Below are 16,472 nucleotides of genomic sequence, written 5' to 3' on the forward strand. Positions count from 1 at the left end.
AAAGTCTACTCTAGTGATTCTAGAATAACTGAAAAAGAACATGCAATGGAAATAGTTGTCCTGTTCGATCCAATTTTGAGCTCATTTCACTATGATTTTTTAAATTATATATTTGTTTCAGAACGAAGTCTTCTCCTCTGCTAAAGCAAAATTCAAATTTGTACCCACAGCTTCCAATAGACGCACTGTCCTGTGTGATTTTTAAATCACTTCCCTGCAGGCATCTTCAAGCAGCCTTCCTAGCTACTTCAGCTAGGAAATAGTAAAGGTAGTATAAACATAAACGAACATCTTGTCTACATGAAGAAGTTTATTTATATTTATCCTGAGCAAGGAAGTACGAGTTTGTTTCCAATAACACCGTAAAACAAAACAAGACATCATATTTGGTTACCTTTTGCTAAGATATACATGGTCACTTAATACAAGCACACTTCAAGTTACTCAGTATTCTGGTTTTCTGTCATCCTTCTAAATAATTGCAACTTTCAGTAACTTTTCAATGCCTCATATGTTATAAATTTAACATCTTCCCCAGATGTATTCTAACTCAGTTTTCAGTGACCAAAAAAACGCCCACAGTTCCCAGGTTGATCAGCCAAAGGCTCTACTGCACCCTAATTGACAAAAGGAACACAAGGTGGGAGCATTTACGTATTGCCTTAGTTTTACTACTACCTGTGAAAATCCTTGCACAGATTAAATACAGTTTATAACTAGCACTCTATTCAATAAGAAGTCAGGTAAGTTTTAAGTGTCCGCTACGCTGCTGCTCTTGAAAATCCATCAGACAACAGAGCTAAAATGAGCTGATTCAAAGTTAAAACAAGTAAGTGTAACAGATGTAAACAATTAAAAGTAAACACTGTCATATTAACTGGTTTTGCTGCTACTGCATTTATAAAGGGAGATGCAATCCAGTGCTGTTGGCTTTGAAATGTACCTATATTGCAAGTTATCAGGTCTGTAAACAGAAATATCTTCTTTTAAATCAAAAGGCATAGGCATAACGAACAAAGTCCACAGTCCTAAAGAGGATTTGTGTGCTCAAAAGCTTGCCAGATCTTTCCAAAAAGACTGGACAACATCCAAACGTTAAAGTTATTTTCACATTAAGTCAGAAGTTCACTCGGGAAGCACATCGTTTGCATCATAATCACCCATGTTCTGGATGCTTCAACACAGACAGAAAAAAAAACCCCAAACAAATAACCCTGTGATCTTTCACTCAAAAGGTGAGCTGAACAGAGGTTACACCAACAGGCCCTGCTTAAAGAACAGTGTTGGAACCGCACCTCTCCCCAAAGGGACGGCCCGAGCAGCACCCCGCCGAGCAGCCCCCCCGGATCACATCCCTCACGGAAAACATGGGAATTCCCGGCTCCTGTCAGCGACCACCCCCGGTGCGTTACCACAGCGAGGCCCTCAGCGCGCCGCACGCCCCCCTCCAGCTGTCACCTCCCTCTTCCAAAGAGCACCCAAAAACCGTCACGGAAGCTCACAAGATTTTTTTTTTTTTTTTAAAAAGAGACTTTAATTCCCGAAAGCCCGGCGCCCCTCAGGCCCGGCCGCACGCCCCTCCGCCCCAGATTCTCTCCTGGGGAAGCAACAGGGCGGCATCCGAGCCTCCTCCTCCCCCGCCTTCCTCCCCGTCCCCAGGCCGGCCCCTGCCCCCCTCCCAGCCCCACAGCTCGCTCACCAGCTTGGGCTTGTTCCGGCTCTCCTCTTCCGCGGCGCGCCCACTCCGCTTCGGGTTCATCCTGCCAGAGCTCAGGGGCTCCTCGCCGCCGCCAGCGCCCGGAGCCGCCTGACCCTCCATCCTCCCCCCGGCTCTGCGCCCCAGCAGAAACGCGCTCTCTCACCGGGGGCTGTACGCTCAGGGCCCCATAGGGCCGACACGCACCACCGGGCGTCTCCCCGTCCCCTCCCCGCCGCAGCCGGAGCAGCTCCCGGTCCTGCCGCCCCGCCGCCTCCTCCCAATCCACCGCCTCAGAAACGCCGAACGCCCCCGCGCATGCGCGCCGGCCGGCCGGCCTTACCGCGCGTGTGCCGGCGCGGTGCGCCTGCGCCGCTGAGGAAAGCGGAGGCGGCGGGACGCCGCCCCGAGGGCGGGAGCTGAGAGAGCTTGGCGGTGTCCGTGAGGGCAAATGGCGGAGCTCGGGGGTTTTGAGCAGAAACGCCCGCTAGAAAGGTGAAGTGTGAAACAGAACTGAGCGGTCTTGGCTTTGGCAGCACGGAGCCGGCGTGTAGGTGGATCTGTCGCCAGGGCTCCCGGCGGAGTCGCTCCTCAGGTTGCTGGGAGGAGGGAAGGCCGAGACTGGTGCTGCTTGGCCGTCTCTTTTCAGACGGAGTTGACAGGTCCGTGGGCCGGCAGGGAGCTGAGGCGACCGGAGCCGGCTGTGGTAGTACGGGCTTTCGAGAAAAGCCTTGTCTCTATCTCATCTTCTTCACGCAGAGCTCCTGGGCCCCTGTGAGGAGTGCCCGGGCACTTCACACACGGAGGGTTTCCTAATGAGGTGGCTCGGACTTAAGTGTGTTTCCCTGTATTTTATTTTGGAAACACACGACAGGCAAGGGATGACTGTTGTGTTTTAACTAAAATTGAACTATTGTTACCCCAAACAAAAGACTTAATTTTTTCTCTCTCGGATTTGAGAACTCCAGTCCCCAATATCTGACTTGTCTACACGTGCTCATGGTTGACAAAAAAATTGCTTAAACCATTTCTGTGGATGAGAGTATCCCTTTGGCTGAGCCTCACTGTACAAACTGAAGGTCTGTCAGCGTGGATGTATTGGTGTGGATAGTGGAAACAAGGATCACATGTCTGATTATTAGAGGGCTCATCTTGACAGATGTCTTTGTATAATATCGTTATTTTAAAAAGAAAAATACACATTTTGTGTTAGTATAGGTGAATCTATGCTTGTTAAGTTATACTGAGAAAACAGTCATGAAAACAATCATGATCTGTTGTTTTGGTGGGACAAGGGCAATCCACAATCTTTGGAGTCCAAATTTAGATACGAATGTAATTACTTGATTGCCCTCTAGAAAAGGGTCCCACAGTGGGCTTGTTCTTTTAAAAAGGCAAGTGAGACCAGTACAGTGAATTTTCCCCATCTTTGTCTAATACACACATAGTTAAAGCATGCCTGAGATTCTTGTAGCTGTCTGCATTTCTTGTGACTCCCTGAGGCTTTCCAGAGTACTGGATGAAATAATATTTTAAAAAAAAATCCCAACAGTGAAAACTTGTTGATAAAATCTGACAATAGCAGCTTTCAAATAAAATGACAGCTCTAAAACTTGCAGGAGTCTTAAAATCAGAGTAGAATCTTTGCAGCAGAACTTAGTAGGTTATAAAAAAGTCCAGCTCTGTCAAGCTGCTCAGTTCTAAATTTTCCTTCGGGTTGCACCTCTTCTTTTTAGTACAAGTATTCCTTTTATTTAATCTTGCTGATTTTAACAGTGAGTATTTGGGCACAGTTTATGCTATCTTAACCACACATAACTTCAGAATTATGAAATTAACTAACTAATCATTAATTTAATCACTTGTTTGCAGTGACAAGCAATGTAATGTTATTTCCACCTACATCAGTTTATAATTTACAGTGCATCATTCTACAGCAACAGTTTAACGACAATTTGCCAGTTTCAGTTAAAAAGAAATGCTCAGATCTCTTTTTTTCTTCTCTTCAGTTAGCCCTAATGGCCGTTTTGTTCTTCTGGGCTGTCTTTATTTGTCTGTATTAAGCAGCACCCATAACTGGAGCAGAAAGGTCAGTCATTCCAGAGTCAGAGAAAATAATTTCCAACCGCCTGACATCTCTGTGCACAAATGTAAGGGGTTTTAATCCAAACTCTGTAGCACTATTTGTTCAGCATAACTCTTAAGTGCTCAAGAGCTTTTTTTACCCAAATTTTCTGAATTTGCCGCAGTACTACTTATACTGCTTTAGCCAAGTCTTCTTCAGTAAAACTTTTACATTGGACTGACCTGTAAGCTTCAAGAGCAGCAGGCAGAACATTACAAAAATACGTTACAGTGTGAGTGAAAACAACCGCACATGGCAGAACTCAAGAAAATTGAGCAAATGTACATTCAGGCATTGAGTTAATTTAGTTTTTGATGGAGTAAAACTCAAATCACATTCACGATCTTAAGCAAAGCAGGAAAAAAAGTACTAAAGTCAGGTTAGGGAATATGCACCTTACACTGAAAAGAAAACACAAAACATTTACTATTTTTAGTGCCGGTATGCAATAATAACTGTACCCTTGTCTAAGGGATGGAGAAAAGATATGCAACCGTCAGGCTATAGCTACATCATATGATGAAAGAGCTACCCCACAAGTATTCTTAGTTCCTCTTTTCCTCCTGCCGTTTGCCTGCTCTCCTGGGACAAATGGCTGGTTGGTTAGCACAGTTATTGTCACTTTTTTTTAACTTCAACTTATAAAAATTTTGCAAGTCTCCACACAGAGTGCTCAGCTGTGACATAAAAGAGTTGAGTTGTACAAAACGTTGCTACGGGATTTTCTGGAGGCCTGCTTTTGAATGTATTATTATAAATCAAGCATCATTAGATCTACTTCACAGCCTCCTTAGCAGAAGTTAAAGCCTACCATGGGGTTTTTGAAAATTTTTTAGTCATACTCCAGCATTTTAGTATTCTTTTTTTTTTCCCCCAGTTTCCAGGACTGAGGAAAAAATATTCCATGTATGAACCAAGGACCTATGTGCATATAAACTCTGCAGGCAATTCTAAGCAAAAGGAGCGGGGTGAAATAATGCAACTATCCCAATTAGGAAAATTTAAATGGAAAAGCCCCTCCACACCAAAACAAAAAAGAAAACAGAAAACCACAACTCTGCTTAAGGCAACCAGACAAACCTCAGATCATTTTGGCAGTCAGTTTGCAATGCAGTATTTTGGCCCGTCTCCGAGAGCAACATAGTATGGCCTGAGGGTGGAAACTAGTAGTTGTACAAACTGTTCTTAACTTGGCTTCATCTTTGAAGAAAATGTATTTTAAAACTATGCATTTTACAAAAATCACTTCACAACATGAAAAACATGTAACTACAAAAGGCCACTTCTATGTAGATGCTAACATTTCTCTTTGTGGTTTCATGTGTAATCAGAGTCACATTCAGTCACATAACCGCAACAGCTAACAGTGACAGAAGACTGCAGATGTGCATCTGTAAAAAAAATCTTACAGCAAAATGATCATAGACTGATAGGCACGAGATATTTTGAGCTTCCCCAAAACATGTACTATTTTATATCTGAATTTGAATGAAATAATAGGCTTTTGAAGAAGACTGGCTGACCCAGCAATATAAGAACTTACTGCTCTAGCACCCTCCCTCTAAACATGTAAAAAATAGAATCATGCAAGGTTCCAGAAGACACACACTCCAAGTATATCTGGAAAAGGAAAGGGTTCTGGGTTTATGAGATTTTATAAATTCAGTGATAGAATTTCCATTTAGCTGAGAAGGCATAGGCTTCTTGCTTAATAGCAGCAGTTCTAAAACAGCAGTAGTCAACTGGTCACCAAACCAACTATTCAGATTTCAGCCCGTGAGAAATGTTCTATTCTTCGGGTTTCTAGTATTGAAGAAGAAAGTTAATAACGTTGAAGTCTGTTCTAACTGCACTGGGAGAAAAAAAAAAAAAAAAGGAATTGTTCTGTATACTACCATGAGGGAAAACACAGTATTTAACTTAACCACAAACAGGAAGCATGCTGCTAAGTCACCCAGTAGTACATTGCGCAGCTTTTCATCCAAAATTCTGTATCATTAGCACAACCGCTCTACCACAGAAAACATACCACAATCCTTCCATTACTCCTGTTGAGCTGTAAACTTTCTTCAAATTGTCTTGTGTCTCTTCCCAATCAGTATCATCACCTCAGTCAGTTTTTACTTTCCTGCCCCTCTTCCCTTTTTGCAGTTTTAGTTGGAATCTATTTACATTTAGAAATTTAAAAAATCCCAAAATTTATCTTCAGAAGGAAGTCAGTCTAAGATTTTTTGCAGTGCATGAGAATGTGGTAAATAATAAAAAGAAAATCACAGGGTATATAGTTTATCTTAACAGGTAGGAAAATAGGATTAGAAGTATTAACTACTAAGCAATGAAAATCAATGAAGAGCATTATTTGCATGTGAATAGATACTCCCTATTGACAAAATAACCTCACTTTCTAAAAAATACTCCCTTTGACTACTTAATAAATATGATTTATTCGCAAACCTAAATCCAGAGAAAATCCACTCACTGATAAGATAATGCCAAGAAATACTTGTTTGCTAAAGCTTTGTTTAATCTAAAGCAGTAATTTCCTGGTCTGTTAGAGGCAAAAATTGTACATTCTGTAGTGTTTCTGTAAATTAAGTCACAAGAAGTTACTATCATATTTATACAAAATTTGTTAGTGATTTGAAGGTACATTAAAACATTCTATATTAACCATTAAAACAAAGTGACATTTCACGTTACAATCATGAACAGTATCACAAATGGTAATTAAAAGCACAGCTAATTCTGAACATTTCTATAGACAGATAAGGATTACAGCTTCAGCAAGGTTAATTTTCTATGGCTACAGCTACATTTTGTTTTTAACCAGTAATGAGATGGCTGCACAACAGTTCACTTATTAGGCTATAAACTTTTCAATTTTAAGTCAACTTACACATTGTTGTACTTATTTATAGGAAGAGGAAGCTGACAGCTTCCCACCTATTGTTTAAAATAAGTGTTCATGTTGCATATGTTAGCAAGGTAATTATCTCTGTGGTCACAGCAGACCTATAGTTCAACTTTACTTACTATGTCTAGCTGTAATTTAAAACCTAAAGCACTGGTGCTAGATGAGGTATATAATTATTAAATGATACATTAAAATACGGGGGTCTACTTGTGTCAAGGCACTTTCTTCCTTAAAGTGACTTATATAAATCCATAAATAAACTGAATAATGGTTTTAATCTGAACAAATCTTTAGTGATTTTAATTTACTCCAGGCCAGTCTCCTCTAATACTTAGGAATCAAAACATCAATATGCTTTTTAGGTTTATATTTTCCAATGTGTTACTTTTTTGTTACAAGCATTTTCCGTCTTTGAAGCAGTTAACTAATTTAGGTGAATTCTGTTTTCACCATTTTCTGTGTTTTGACCACATAGTCTAAAATGCTAGATCACAACTAGGTTTATCTTCTCCAAATGATTTTTTACTTTCAGGTTTTAACAGAACAGTAAGAAAACAGCATTCATTCCCCATTCATGTTTTCTAGAAACAACACATGTATGAAAAAATTGCGCAGGATTACATCAGGGGATGATGTAAAAAAATAAGTAGGAAGAAATCCCTTTACTTGATTTTGGGCTTTTCCCACAGGAAAAACAAAACAAACCCAACAGCTAATACATGAAGCAGCTAATATACATGGTAATTAGTTAATAATTGATTTTCTTTTTTCCCCCTTTGCTTTTAAAATACCAATCTGTAGACTTACCTGGTACAAGATGTGGTTATTAGTGCAACTGTTATCTAAACTTTGCATCTAGCGGTAACTTCTCAATATTGCTGGCAAGCAAAATGCCTACTGCCTTTTTTTTTTTTTTTCCATAGAATCATCCTAATAGTAGCATACAGAACTTCTTGGGTTAGTACTTCCATTTTTTCACATTTTATGTTCCAGGACACAACTACTCTATGTGAATAAAAGACAGTTATGTTATTATACTGAGTTTTCTTCCCAGCCTGGAAGAACTGGAGACGATCTATACAGAGAGAGAAAAGATGTAGTATTGCCACTAAATACTATGTCTCAGTTTTCAAACATACATTTAATATTACTTATATGTGCTACCTTACCATTTTTAACAATATAGTACATCTTTTTGATTTAGAGTCAAATCCCAATAGTTATTGTGGATTTAAATAGAGTATTCAAAGTCTTAGTAAAAGCTACTAAATTTTTACACTTTTTCTATCATCTGTAGTATTTTATACACCAAGCACCTATGTACTCTCTGTATCTGACAGTGTAATTCAGAGAGCATGTTCTATCATTACCTGTAGTTCAGCAGAAGGCCACAGAAAATATGTTTCTTCAGAATGTGGCATTTTTTTCCCCTCTAAGGGTATGGGGGGATTCTATTGTCTCTTCTGCATATCTCCCTACAGACTGATGGCCGAGTTGCACAGCTTATCATGCTGTGGCATGTTCCCCAAAATGTTTAGAAAATGCTTTTTGATGTTCCTATCTCACAGCACAATTTACTTCTCAAACATAACTAAACAGTTCAATATAAACTCCTTTAATTTACTACTCCTTTTATTTACTACACGGGTTCCTGTGAGCATATTCACCACTAGAGACCTTTCTGTTTGTCTTGCTTTTCTTCATCTTCACAGCTTTTCACAAAAACTAAACACCCTACTGCAGCCATTCTCTAGCAAACCCCTCACACATGGCTTGTAATTAATCCAGGGCTGGTCAGAACAGGACAGAACTGAACTGGTTATTTAATGGTCAGGCTGGGCTACATGGTAACTTTCCTACTTTGTTTGTTTTGTCTACAAAGAAAGCTGTATCATAGGCAAATAGTGTTTATAATTTCTGTAAGTGATATGAAAGCTTAGTAAATAGGAATTCTACAGTACAGGGAATTAATCAGTAGAATAGTTTTAAATTTATCTTGCCATAGCCCATACTCCAACGAGTAGGTTTCTGGATTGAATTAAGTAGTTCATTTTGATGGAAATACACACATTTAAGGCATTAGTAGAGCCTAATGAAGAGCTTCCAGGTAGATGGACAAAAATTGGCCTGTTTAAAGGTAAAGATCATGTTAAGAAATCTTTGTTCAAGTTGTGCAATAGAAGAATTAGGTAAAAATCATGGAATTTTCACCCATAGTAATTGCCTGTCCAGCATATTAATGATAGTTTCCCTTGCTAGAAAGAGTTGTTTCTTTTTTTTTTTAACTGTTCTTGTCCTTGGACGTAGCACATATTGTTTATTGGTGGTATATACACTGTATGAAGGGATTACCGTCACCAGGTCTGCATCAAGGTTTTTTTCATAGCTATGCTAACTCCACTAAAGACCATTTTGGGGGAGAATGGTGGGACACATTTTAAAGGTGTGTCCTTTTACATGAGCTAACAGTGGGATTATTTAAACAGCTTCTTTAAAGGGAGGTAAGCTAGTTATATGATGCAATTATTTAGTAGGTAAACTAATACTGTTTTATTATATAATTTCTTCATGGTATTTAAAGGATTTACTTAGTTAAATATCTTGAAAAGCAGGTATTGCAACTTCGAGGAATGAGAAAAATTACCATGAGCAGGAAGGTATTTGGTGTACTCCCTATATTGGTTTTGGTTCACTTAATATTTGTGTTTCACTTGTAAGAATCTTTAATAACTACCACTGAAATAAACTGTATGTCTAGCTTTTCTGATGGAAAAACCTAGCTCTGAAGTCTAATGTGCTTCCTTGTCATCTTGCACAGTTCTAGCAAGATGGTATTGCGTGAGACTTACAGAAAAAAAAGTATCTTCTCTTGTTCTACATTTTTGGTTTGTTCTGAATTATTCTTTCTTTTGTGTCTGTTAATTCCTTAAATATTACTTACAATGAACTTACTTGTGAAAAGCAAACTTCTGGAACACGTAATCTAAATTCTTTGCTTGTCCACTTAGTCCTCTTTATAAATGAATGAAGATGGAGTGTGGTAAAATAATAACCAGTGAGAAGCAAGATTAACTCTGATCTTATCCTGCACATGCACAATTGTATGTTTTTAGTCAGACAAGTAGCTGAAGATGAGTTTGAGGCTTAGCCCAAGAGAATGTGATTTTTCACATGATGAGAACACACATTAGACTTCATTTAGTTTAAGAGGAAGTGACACAGGGTAGTGAGTGGTATTTATTTCCCTCTCTTTATCCACATGCGAAGTATTTGTTCAGCAACCTTATGTGATACAAAATTAATACATTAAAAAAAATATATAGTTTTCTGCCAGATTAGTCTACCGAGCTAATTCATTTGTCTGTAGTATCCCTAGCTCTGACATAAGGAATAGGGGACAAATAGGGCCATGAGAGATTACCAGACTAACAGTAATATAATACCAAATCCTCATTACTCTCACCTTTAACTCTCCACTAAAAGTGCTCTGATTCATGAGATGTGACAGTTTATACTGTGACAATTGGCAAGATTTTTATCCTTTCCTGTCTACCACATTGACTTAGGGAAGAATACTGTCTGCTTTCAGGCTGCAACAATTCACAGCCATGTGTTTTAAGATCAATTGAAATTGTGCAAAAAGAGGAAGGTCTATAGGCTGGGGGCAAGTTAAGCTTGTCAGCCAGATCAGTGTATATTATTGCCCATTTCTGGGTCAGAACCCTTTGGCATTGTGTTCTCTGGTGAATCCTCAGTGATGGGAGTATGAATACAAAGCTACCAAAACAAAACACTCTCCGACATATACCTCTCTGGAGGAACATGAGGACAAGCATGTGACAGATGCTTGTTCCATTGCTTAATGCATTATAGGAAGGTGACACTGCTACAGTGATAAGGACAGTGCAAGAACTGCAGGTTTCTTGTGTAGAATATAGGTTCAGTTTACAGGAATAATTACTATCCAGGGTTTTTTTAAATTATTTTTCTGACAATCTTACAATTTCAGAATAGAAATGATACAGAAATCTGTGGATGAAATTAGCCAGGGAGAAGACAGTAGGAGGAAAGAGTTAAAGTCCAGAGACTGCGTAGACAGCTGGAGAGAGGTGAGACTATCCAACAGAGTGTCTGAAAGAGAATCAGGAGCAGTAACAGGAAGCTAAGAGAGGGCAGTGAGGTAGCTATGTAGTCAGCTGCTAAAAGTGTCTAATGGCGCAAGAAAGGTCAGAGTTTCCCAATTTGGCTAGAAGGTCATTCCAGACTTTACGGAGGATAGTTTCACTGCAGCCTAAGGAAGGAGTGGAACTGGCACGGAGCTCCGTGGCCACTGTCTCTGCTGGAATTTGTGTCTCTGCTGGAATTTGGGGTTCTGTGGTCTAAATCATGCTTATGTCTTGGGGGAATTTGTCTCTTTAAATCCTCCAAGGACTTTTGAGCCTCCCATGCCCTTATTAAGGAAATAGTTTTAGCAACCTGAGGGCATTAGAAGTATATATGGGTAGGTGACTGCTTATGTGTAGGTAATAGTTCAGTTAGTTCTGAAGTCTTTGCTGTGAAGTGCTTGCTTACTTTGCCTTTTCTATGTATAGTTCTTATAGTTACACTAATGGAAAGTTATTAGTTGGAAGTTGCTTCAAGTTTTATTTGAACTTTGGTTTCACTTCAAAAAGTCAGCACTGCCATAAAAAGAATTTTTTTTGGTTCCTGCTTGTTACCCTTTCCCATCTCCTGGTGCTCCCTTTGTGTACGCCAGACATTCACGTGACTGTTCTTCAGTGGATTGCAAAAGTGATCTAGGTTAAAATTTACCTTATTTAAGAACAGTTGGTTTTAACTTAGCTCAGTTCATTGATCCTGCCTATCATGCAGTCTTAGAAATACCTGCATTGGTACAAGATGGAAGATAGGTAAGAGGGCAGTGTAAAACCCCTTCACCCTTCAGCTGTTGCTTTCAGGAATCCAGCTCCCTGCCCTGATCTGTTCCAGCTGCGTCATCTTGGCTCCGGCTGCTGAGGAAATTGCTAAATTTTGAGGAACAGCTGTGAGAAGGCCTGTAAAACAGAGCCATGTGAGGTGAAGAAGCAAAATTATAGGCTGAGGTAGGCTTTTTGGTGGTTTAAGGATTAAAAAGGGAAAATACTGACATCAAAACATATGAAATCCTAACTGAAAAGATTAGGGACTTAATGAAAGATAGCCCTGTAACAATAGTAAGGTTGTATTGCTCCAGCCAGTGAAAGCTAATTTTTATCTCCCAGGCTTTTGCTTGTTTGGTTAGCAAGGATTCTTTGGGTGTTTTCTTAGCCTGGTGAGTGTACTGTTCTTAATGAAATGACTTGTTAAATCCAAGCTATGTTTTATGTGTGTTAACTTCTAAATTATTGCTTTTTATTTTTAAGCTGCATACATGTCTTGTTTGTGCAGTTTCTGTTCATGGCTGAAGGTGCCTAAAAAAGTGACCCAGGAAGTGATGGGGGGGTATATTTTTGTAGTAGTATTGGCTTGTACTATGTAATTATAGAAGGGGATGTGTTTTGACTCACTTATATGGGAAGTATCAAGATACAGTACTTCTAGTTTCATGACAACAGAAGAGCTTTTCTGGATTTAATTCTTTTTAGACAAATCAGTTTATATAGTGATAAATGGTTTTGTTTATTTCTGGTTCTTTTTGCATAGAGTTTTAAATAAACTGATGTTTGTAGGTCATCCTATGAGTTCTAAATGGCATTTGTGGTTTTTTTAGTTATTTTCTTTATCCCTATTTAATGAACCTAATGTAGCTGTAAAACACTTAATTTTCTTAAAAGCTTTTAATAACTCATAAAGCACTAGAGTCTTAGTATGACTCAAATTTTTCTTTTTATCCTTTGTGCTCTACTGATTTAATTTTAGTATAATTTTACTAGTCCTGGTTAGCCAGTTAAATTGACTTTTGAAATTACTTCTCTGAAGTAAATCTGCACTTTAACAAAGCTCTTTCTTTTCCTCTCTAATAAACAAATGCCTGTCCCAAGATAGTATCTATGGTTAGGAATCTATTTAAAGCTTATTGAGAGACTGGTAATAGTACGCTGAGCCAAAACCCTGAGTTAATTTATAAGTGTAGGAAAAATAATAAGAGTTAACTTAGTAAGGTCAAATTCTGTCCTTAAACAGTCTGACTCTAACATCATTGCAATCAAGGGAAGGTGTGGTTGTCTGAAAGTACTATGAAACAGTCTTTTTTTCAGAAGAAAAAGGAGAAACTATTGCTCATTTTCTAATCTCTCTTAAGGGTACAATTTAATGGTGATATTTTCTTGTTAGGTCTTGAATGACATCTAGGCAGACATGAGTAGGTCTGACAGTGCATATATTTCAAGTCTGTTGAAGTTGTTTATTCTTTAGGAATAGTTTTCTTGATATTCTGCATTAGTGGATATTAGAATATCATGGCTTCTCTGGATTGTATAAAGCACAATGTTTCTTGGATTTTTTTTTTTTTCTAACGTTACAAAACTATACTTGGAAGCTGGTTCAACAAGCGCTGGCTGTGAACGTGCTCAAACAGGCTAAGGCAGAATAAATATCTTGATGCACCACAGTAACCAATGTTACCTTTGTCTTACTGAAAAAAACAGTAGTCAGCATATTATCAATAGCAATGACATCATGTTGCTTAGACTCTGAACTGATTAGTCTGAGTTCTCCTGGTTCTCCTTAGTATTGAGGCACACCTAAACAAGCAAACATTGTATCCGAGTATGCTGTAGGAGCTTTTACAATGCTTCCTTTGGAGTATCTCTTCTAGTGCATACTTTTTTTTTTTTTTTGAAGTCTTGTTACACAGATTTGGTTTATGACAGAAAAACAATTCAGTGAAACTAGGGTTCAGAGCACAGTACCCCAGTTCTTCTGTGTAGTTTTTGTGAGACTAGTCATTTGAGATGAGTCACTGAATCACTTAATATAATTATATAGTCACTTGTTTGTGGTTGTATAGACTTAGACTAAAAAATATTTTAAACATATGAATATTTGGATAGGGGAGATGACGTAATTGCGAACAACTCCTAGTTTTTAACAACTGGCATGTTATTTTAAGTTTCCTAATAGGCCCTTTGGTTAATTGGGAGTCTCAGGCTTTACATCGATTATATCACACTCCCTGAAATCCTCAACAGTACTTTCCACAGGCTTAAAAAATATCTTATTTATTGTTACAGGAGAGCTAATCAACTAAACATTCCTCTGCTGCTAAATACAGCCAGCAAGCTGCTTATGAGTCGGTACTCGGCATATAATTCTGCTGCGTATCAGTGAAAACTTCACTGGCTAGCTGTCATGTTCCGCATGTGAACAAATACCAACTTACTGGATCTTTTTTTTCACATTCTAGGTTCACATTCCAGTAATAATGCAGTCATTCTGGAGTGTAATACACAGTAAGCCCAGAAATTTACAATGTTGTATCATTGGTTGATTAGTAATTAAGCTTTCAAATGTTCATTAATTTAATTTCCATACAGCACAGCAGTTAAGGGCAAGTTACTGGATAAACACAGTGATATCCCAAACTAGAACTATGTAATTTTTATAGCAGTTTTGAAAGTCTTTGGATGTTTTGGCAGTTTTTTTAGGTGGGAAAACTACATGGTAAACTCACATTTGTAAGTAAAGGGATATATAATATGAATATTAATTAACCACTTTATAGAGACTGTGAAATTAATTTCACCTTATAACAGTAGTTTGGGAAAAACTTTCCTGTCAGTTATTTGTATATGTCCTGCCTAGTATCTTTTCATCTTTCAGTATAATTTATAAAATAGAGAAGGAGATGCTTGTCAGCAGCTTGTTAGAATTCCTTACATTTAATACCAGCTTTGAAAGGCAAGTGATAGCTCAAGTATGTCCAACAGTTACACTTATTTCTGTATAAATGTTTTTATATTTAAAATAAGCTAGCATAATAAGTTTATCATCTCAGATTAGCAGATCAAGACTAGTCAGTGACTAAGCAGCTGTACACTTGACTGAGATAGATGAAACAATCTTTGCTTGTTCCTGACCAATTACCTGAACCTTGGGCTTTTACAATGTGGCTGCCCTGGCAGATGGGTTATATTAAGCTAATAATCTTTTCACGGAAACAACAAGAAAATCAGAAGTGATTGGCATGTTTAAAATAAAATTTTAAAAAATTCTAGTCCAGGGCACTGTCTGGGAGATGAAAATCCCAAGTTCAGTTCAGTTGAGCAGAATGCTGGAACTGGCCTTCCAGTGCCAAGATGAATGCTCTTACTGCAGGGATGGCAGGTAACACGTGCTTCATTCTGAAGATGGGAAAGCTTTTTTGGAAACTGATGCCATCTTCTCCAAAGCATGTCATTGCTAGTTCACATGTCCCCTGCTATTCTAGATCCTGTTTGTAGTGCTGTGCTTTGACTACTGCTTTTCCCAGTTCAGACTTCTGTTGACAATCTGTCAGCACCACTGATTAAACACTGGCACCAAGAGGGTTAGTACTTAGCAGAGCACTTCCTGTGCTTTGCCCTTCTGCAGTCTACAAACAGTTTGGTATCTGCACACTTATCTTCCCCCTCTAGTGCAATAAAGCAGAATGTATACAATCTTGTTCATTGATAATTCACGATTTTCTCTGTTTAGCTTCACATCTGTAGTTCAAATGCAGAATTCAATGCCTTTTGCTGTCAGTTTCTGCATGTTGTATTTACTAATTAACTGTAGGAAACATAATGGAATAACTATTGGAACTAGTAGAATATAGTAACTTAACATTAGTTCCTGGGCTTATATATTCTTATTTAGAACTGAAGCTTATGAGGTGTTAAAGTGATGCACAGCAGCCAAGATTATGCTAATCTGGTTTTAATGACATGAACAGGAGAATTTTAGAGCTGCTTTTTTAAAATCAAGTATCCTGTTCAGACAGCTGAACAAAGGAATAGAGAAGTTTGATTCTCTAAAATGAAATATATTAAGAGCATTAACGGTTGCCTAAAATACGTTCCTATGTTGGCAGTTTTTTTTGTCTATTTTGCATAAAAAGATGGTTTAAAACGATATGCAAAATTATCTTGAAATGAAATGTCTGGTTCTAAAACATGTACATTAATTATTAAAAACGTAAACCCTATTTGATTGTAGAACCATTTTGAAGAAAAGAAGTGGTCCAGGCAGCTAGCATACATAGCATCTTCAGAATTATTTTTTTTTCCCTCTATAAATGTCTACATAAACACTATATTGTGCTTGTATGTCATCCTTTTTGGAAGTTAAGGTATGATTCCAATGTAATGGCAGTTGTTGGGAAGTTACTATCACATGTTACAGATGTCAGCTGTTCTGAATCTGCTTCATTATGTTGTACACCTTTTGGCGAAAAAAGTCATAACCTCAGGAATTTTACTTCTATGACAGTAACTGTTCATAGATTGCAGAAGGAAAATTAGTGGAGGTGCTGAGTTCATTACGTCTTGTGAGTAGTATAGCTAGTGCTTTTATCCATGTTAGGTGAATCCAAATTACATACTGCAATATACTGTCTAATGTACCTTTTAATCAGATGCCCAAGCTGTATTACACTTAATTTTTATATTTAATATTTATAAGTAATTGCATTTTTAATAAAATATTTATAAATGTCAATATTTAGATATTGAATTTGCAATACTGTTTGTCTATGTGTCAGCTTACTTTTGTAGCTCTGTAGATTTTGTTAATGAATT

General features: G+C 38.1%; 1 protein-coding gene and 1 long non-coding RNA gene across 8 annotated transcripts in view; one reads left to right on the plus strand and one right to left on the minus strand.

Annotated features, from left to right (window-relative positions):
- The window catches only part of DIAPH2 (diaphanous related formin 2), a 264,713-nt gene extending 262,735 nt beyond the window's left edge, over positions 1–1,978 (minus strand). For 4 of the 6 annotated variants that reach the window (XM_052813767.1, XM_052813766.1, XM_052813763.1 and 1 more), the window contains exon 1: positions 1,700–1,975. In XM_052813767.1, coding sequence (XP_052669727.1) covers positions 1,700–1,819 — 120 coding nt within the window. In that variant the 5' untranslated portion in view covers positions 1,820–1,975. Of the gene's footprint in view, positions 1–1,699 lie in introns of all 6 variants that reach the window. The other 2 variants (XM_052813768.1, XM_052813769.1) reach the window with 2 other exon arrangements.
- Positions 1,979–11,588: 9,610 nt separating this feature from the next.
- Positions 11,589–16,472, plus strand: part of LOC128153998 (uncharacterized) — a 96,810-nt gene continuing 91,926 nt past the window's right edge. For both annotated transcript variants that reach the window (XR_008239204.1, XR_008239203.1), the window contains exon 1: positions 11,589–11,837. This is a non-coding gene — a long non-coding RNA (uncharacterized LOC128153998). The remainder of the gene's footprint in view (positions 11,838–16,472) is intronic.

The sequence above is a fragment of the Harpia harpyja genome, chromosome 18, assembly GCF_026419915.1.
Source record: "Harpia harpyja isolate bHarHar1 chromosome 18, bHarHar1 primary haplotype, whole genome shotgun sequence".
Taxonomy (NCBI): domain Eukaryota; kingdom Metazoa; phylum Chordata; class Aves; order Accipitriformes; family Accipitridae; genus Harpia; species Harpia harpyja.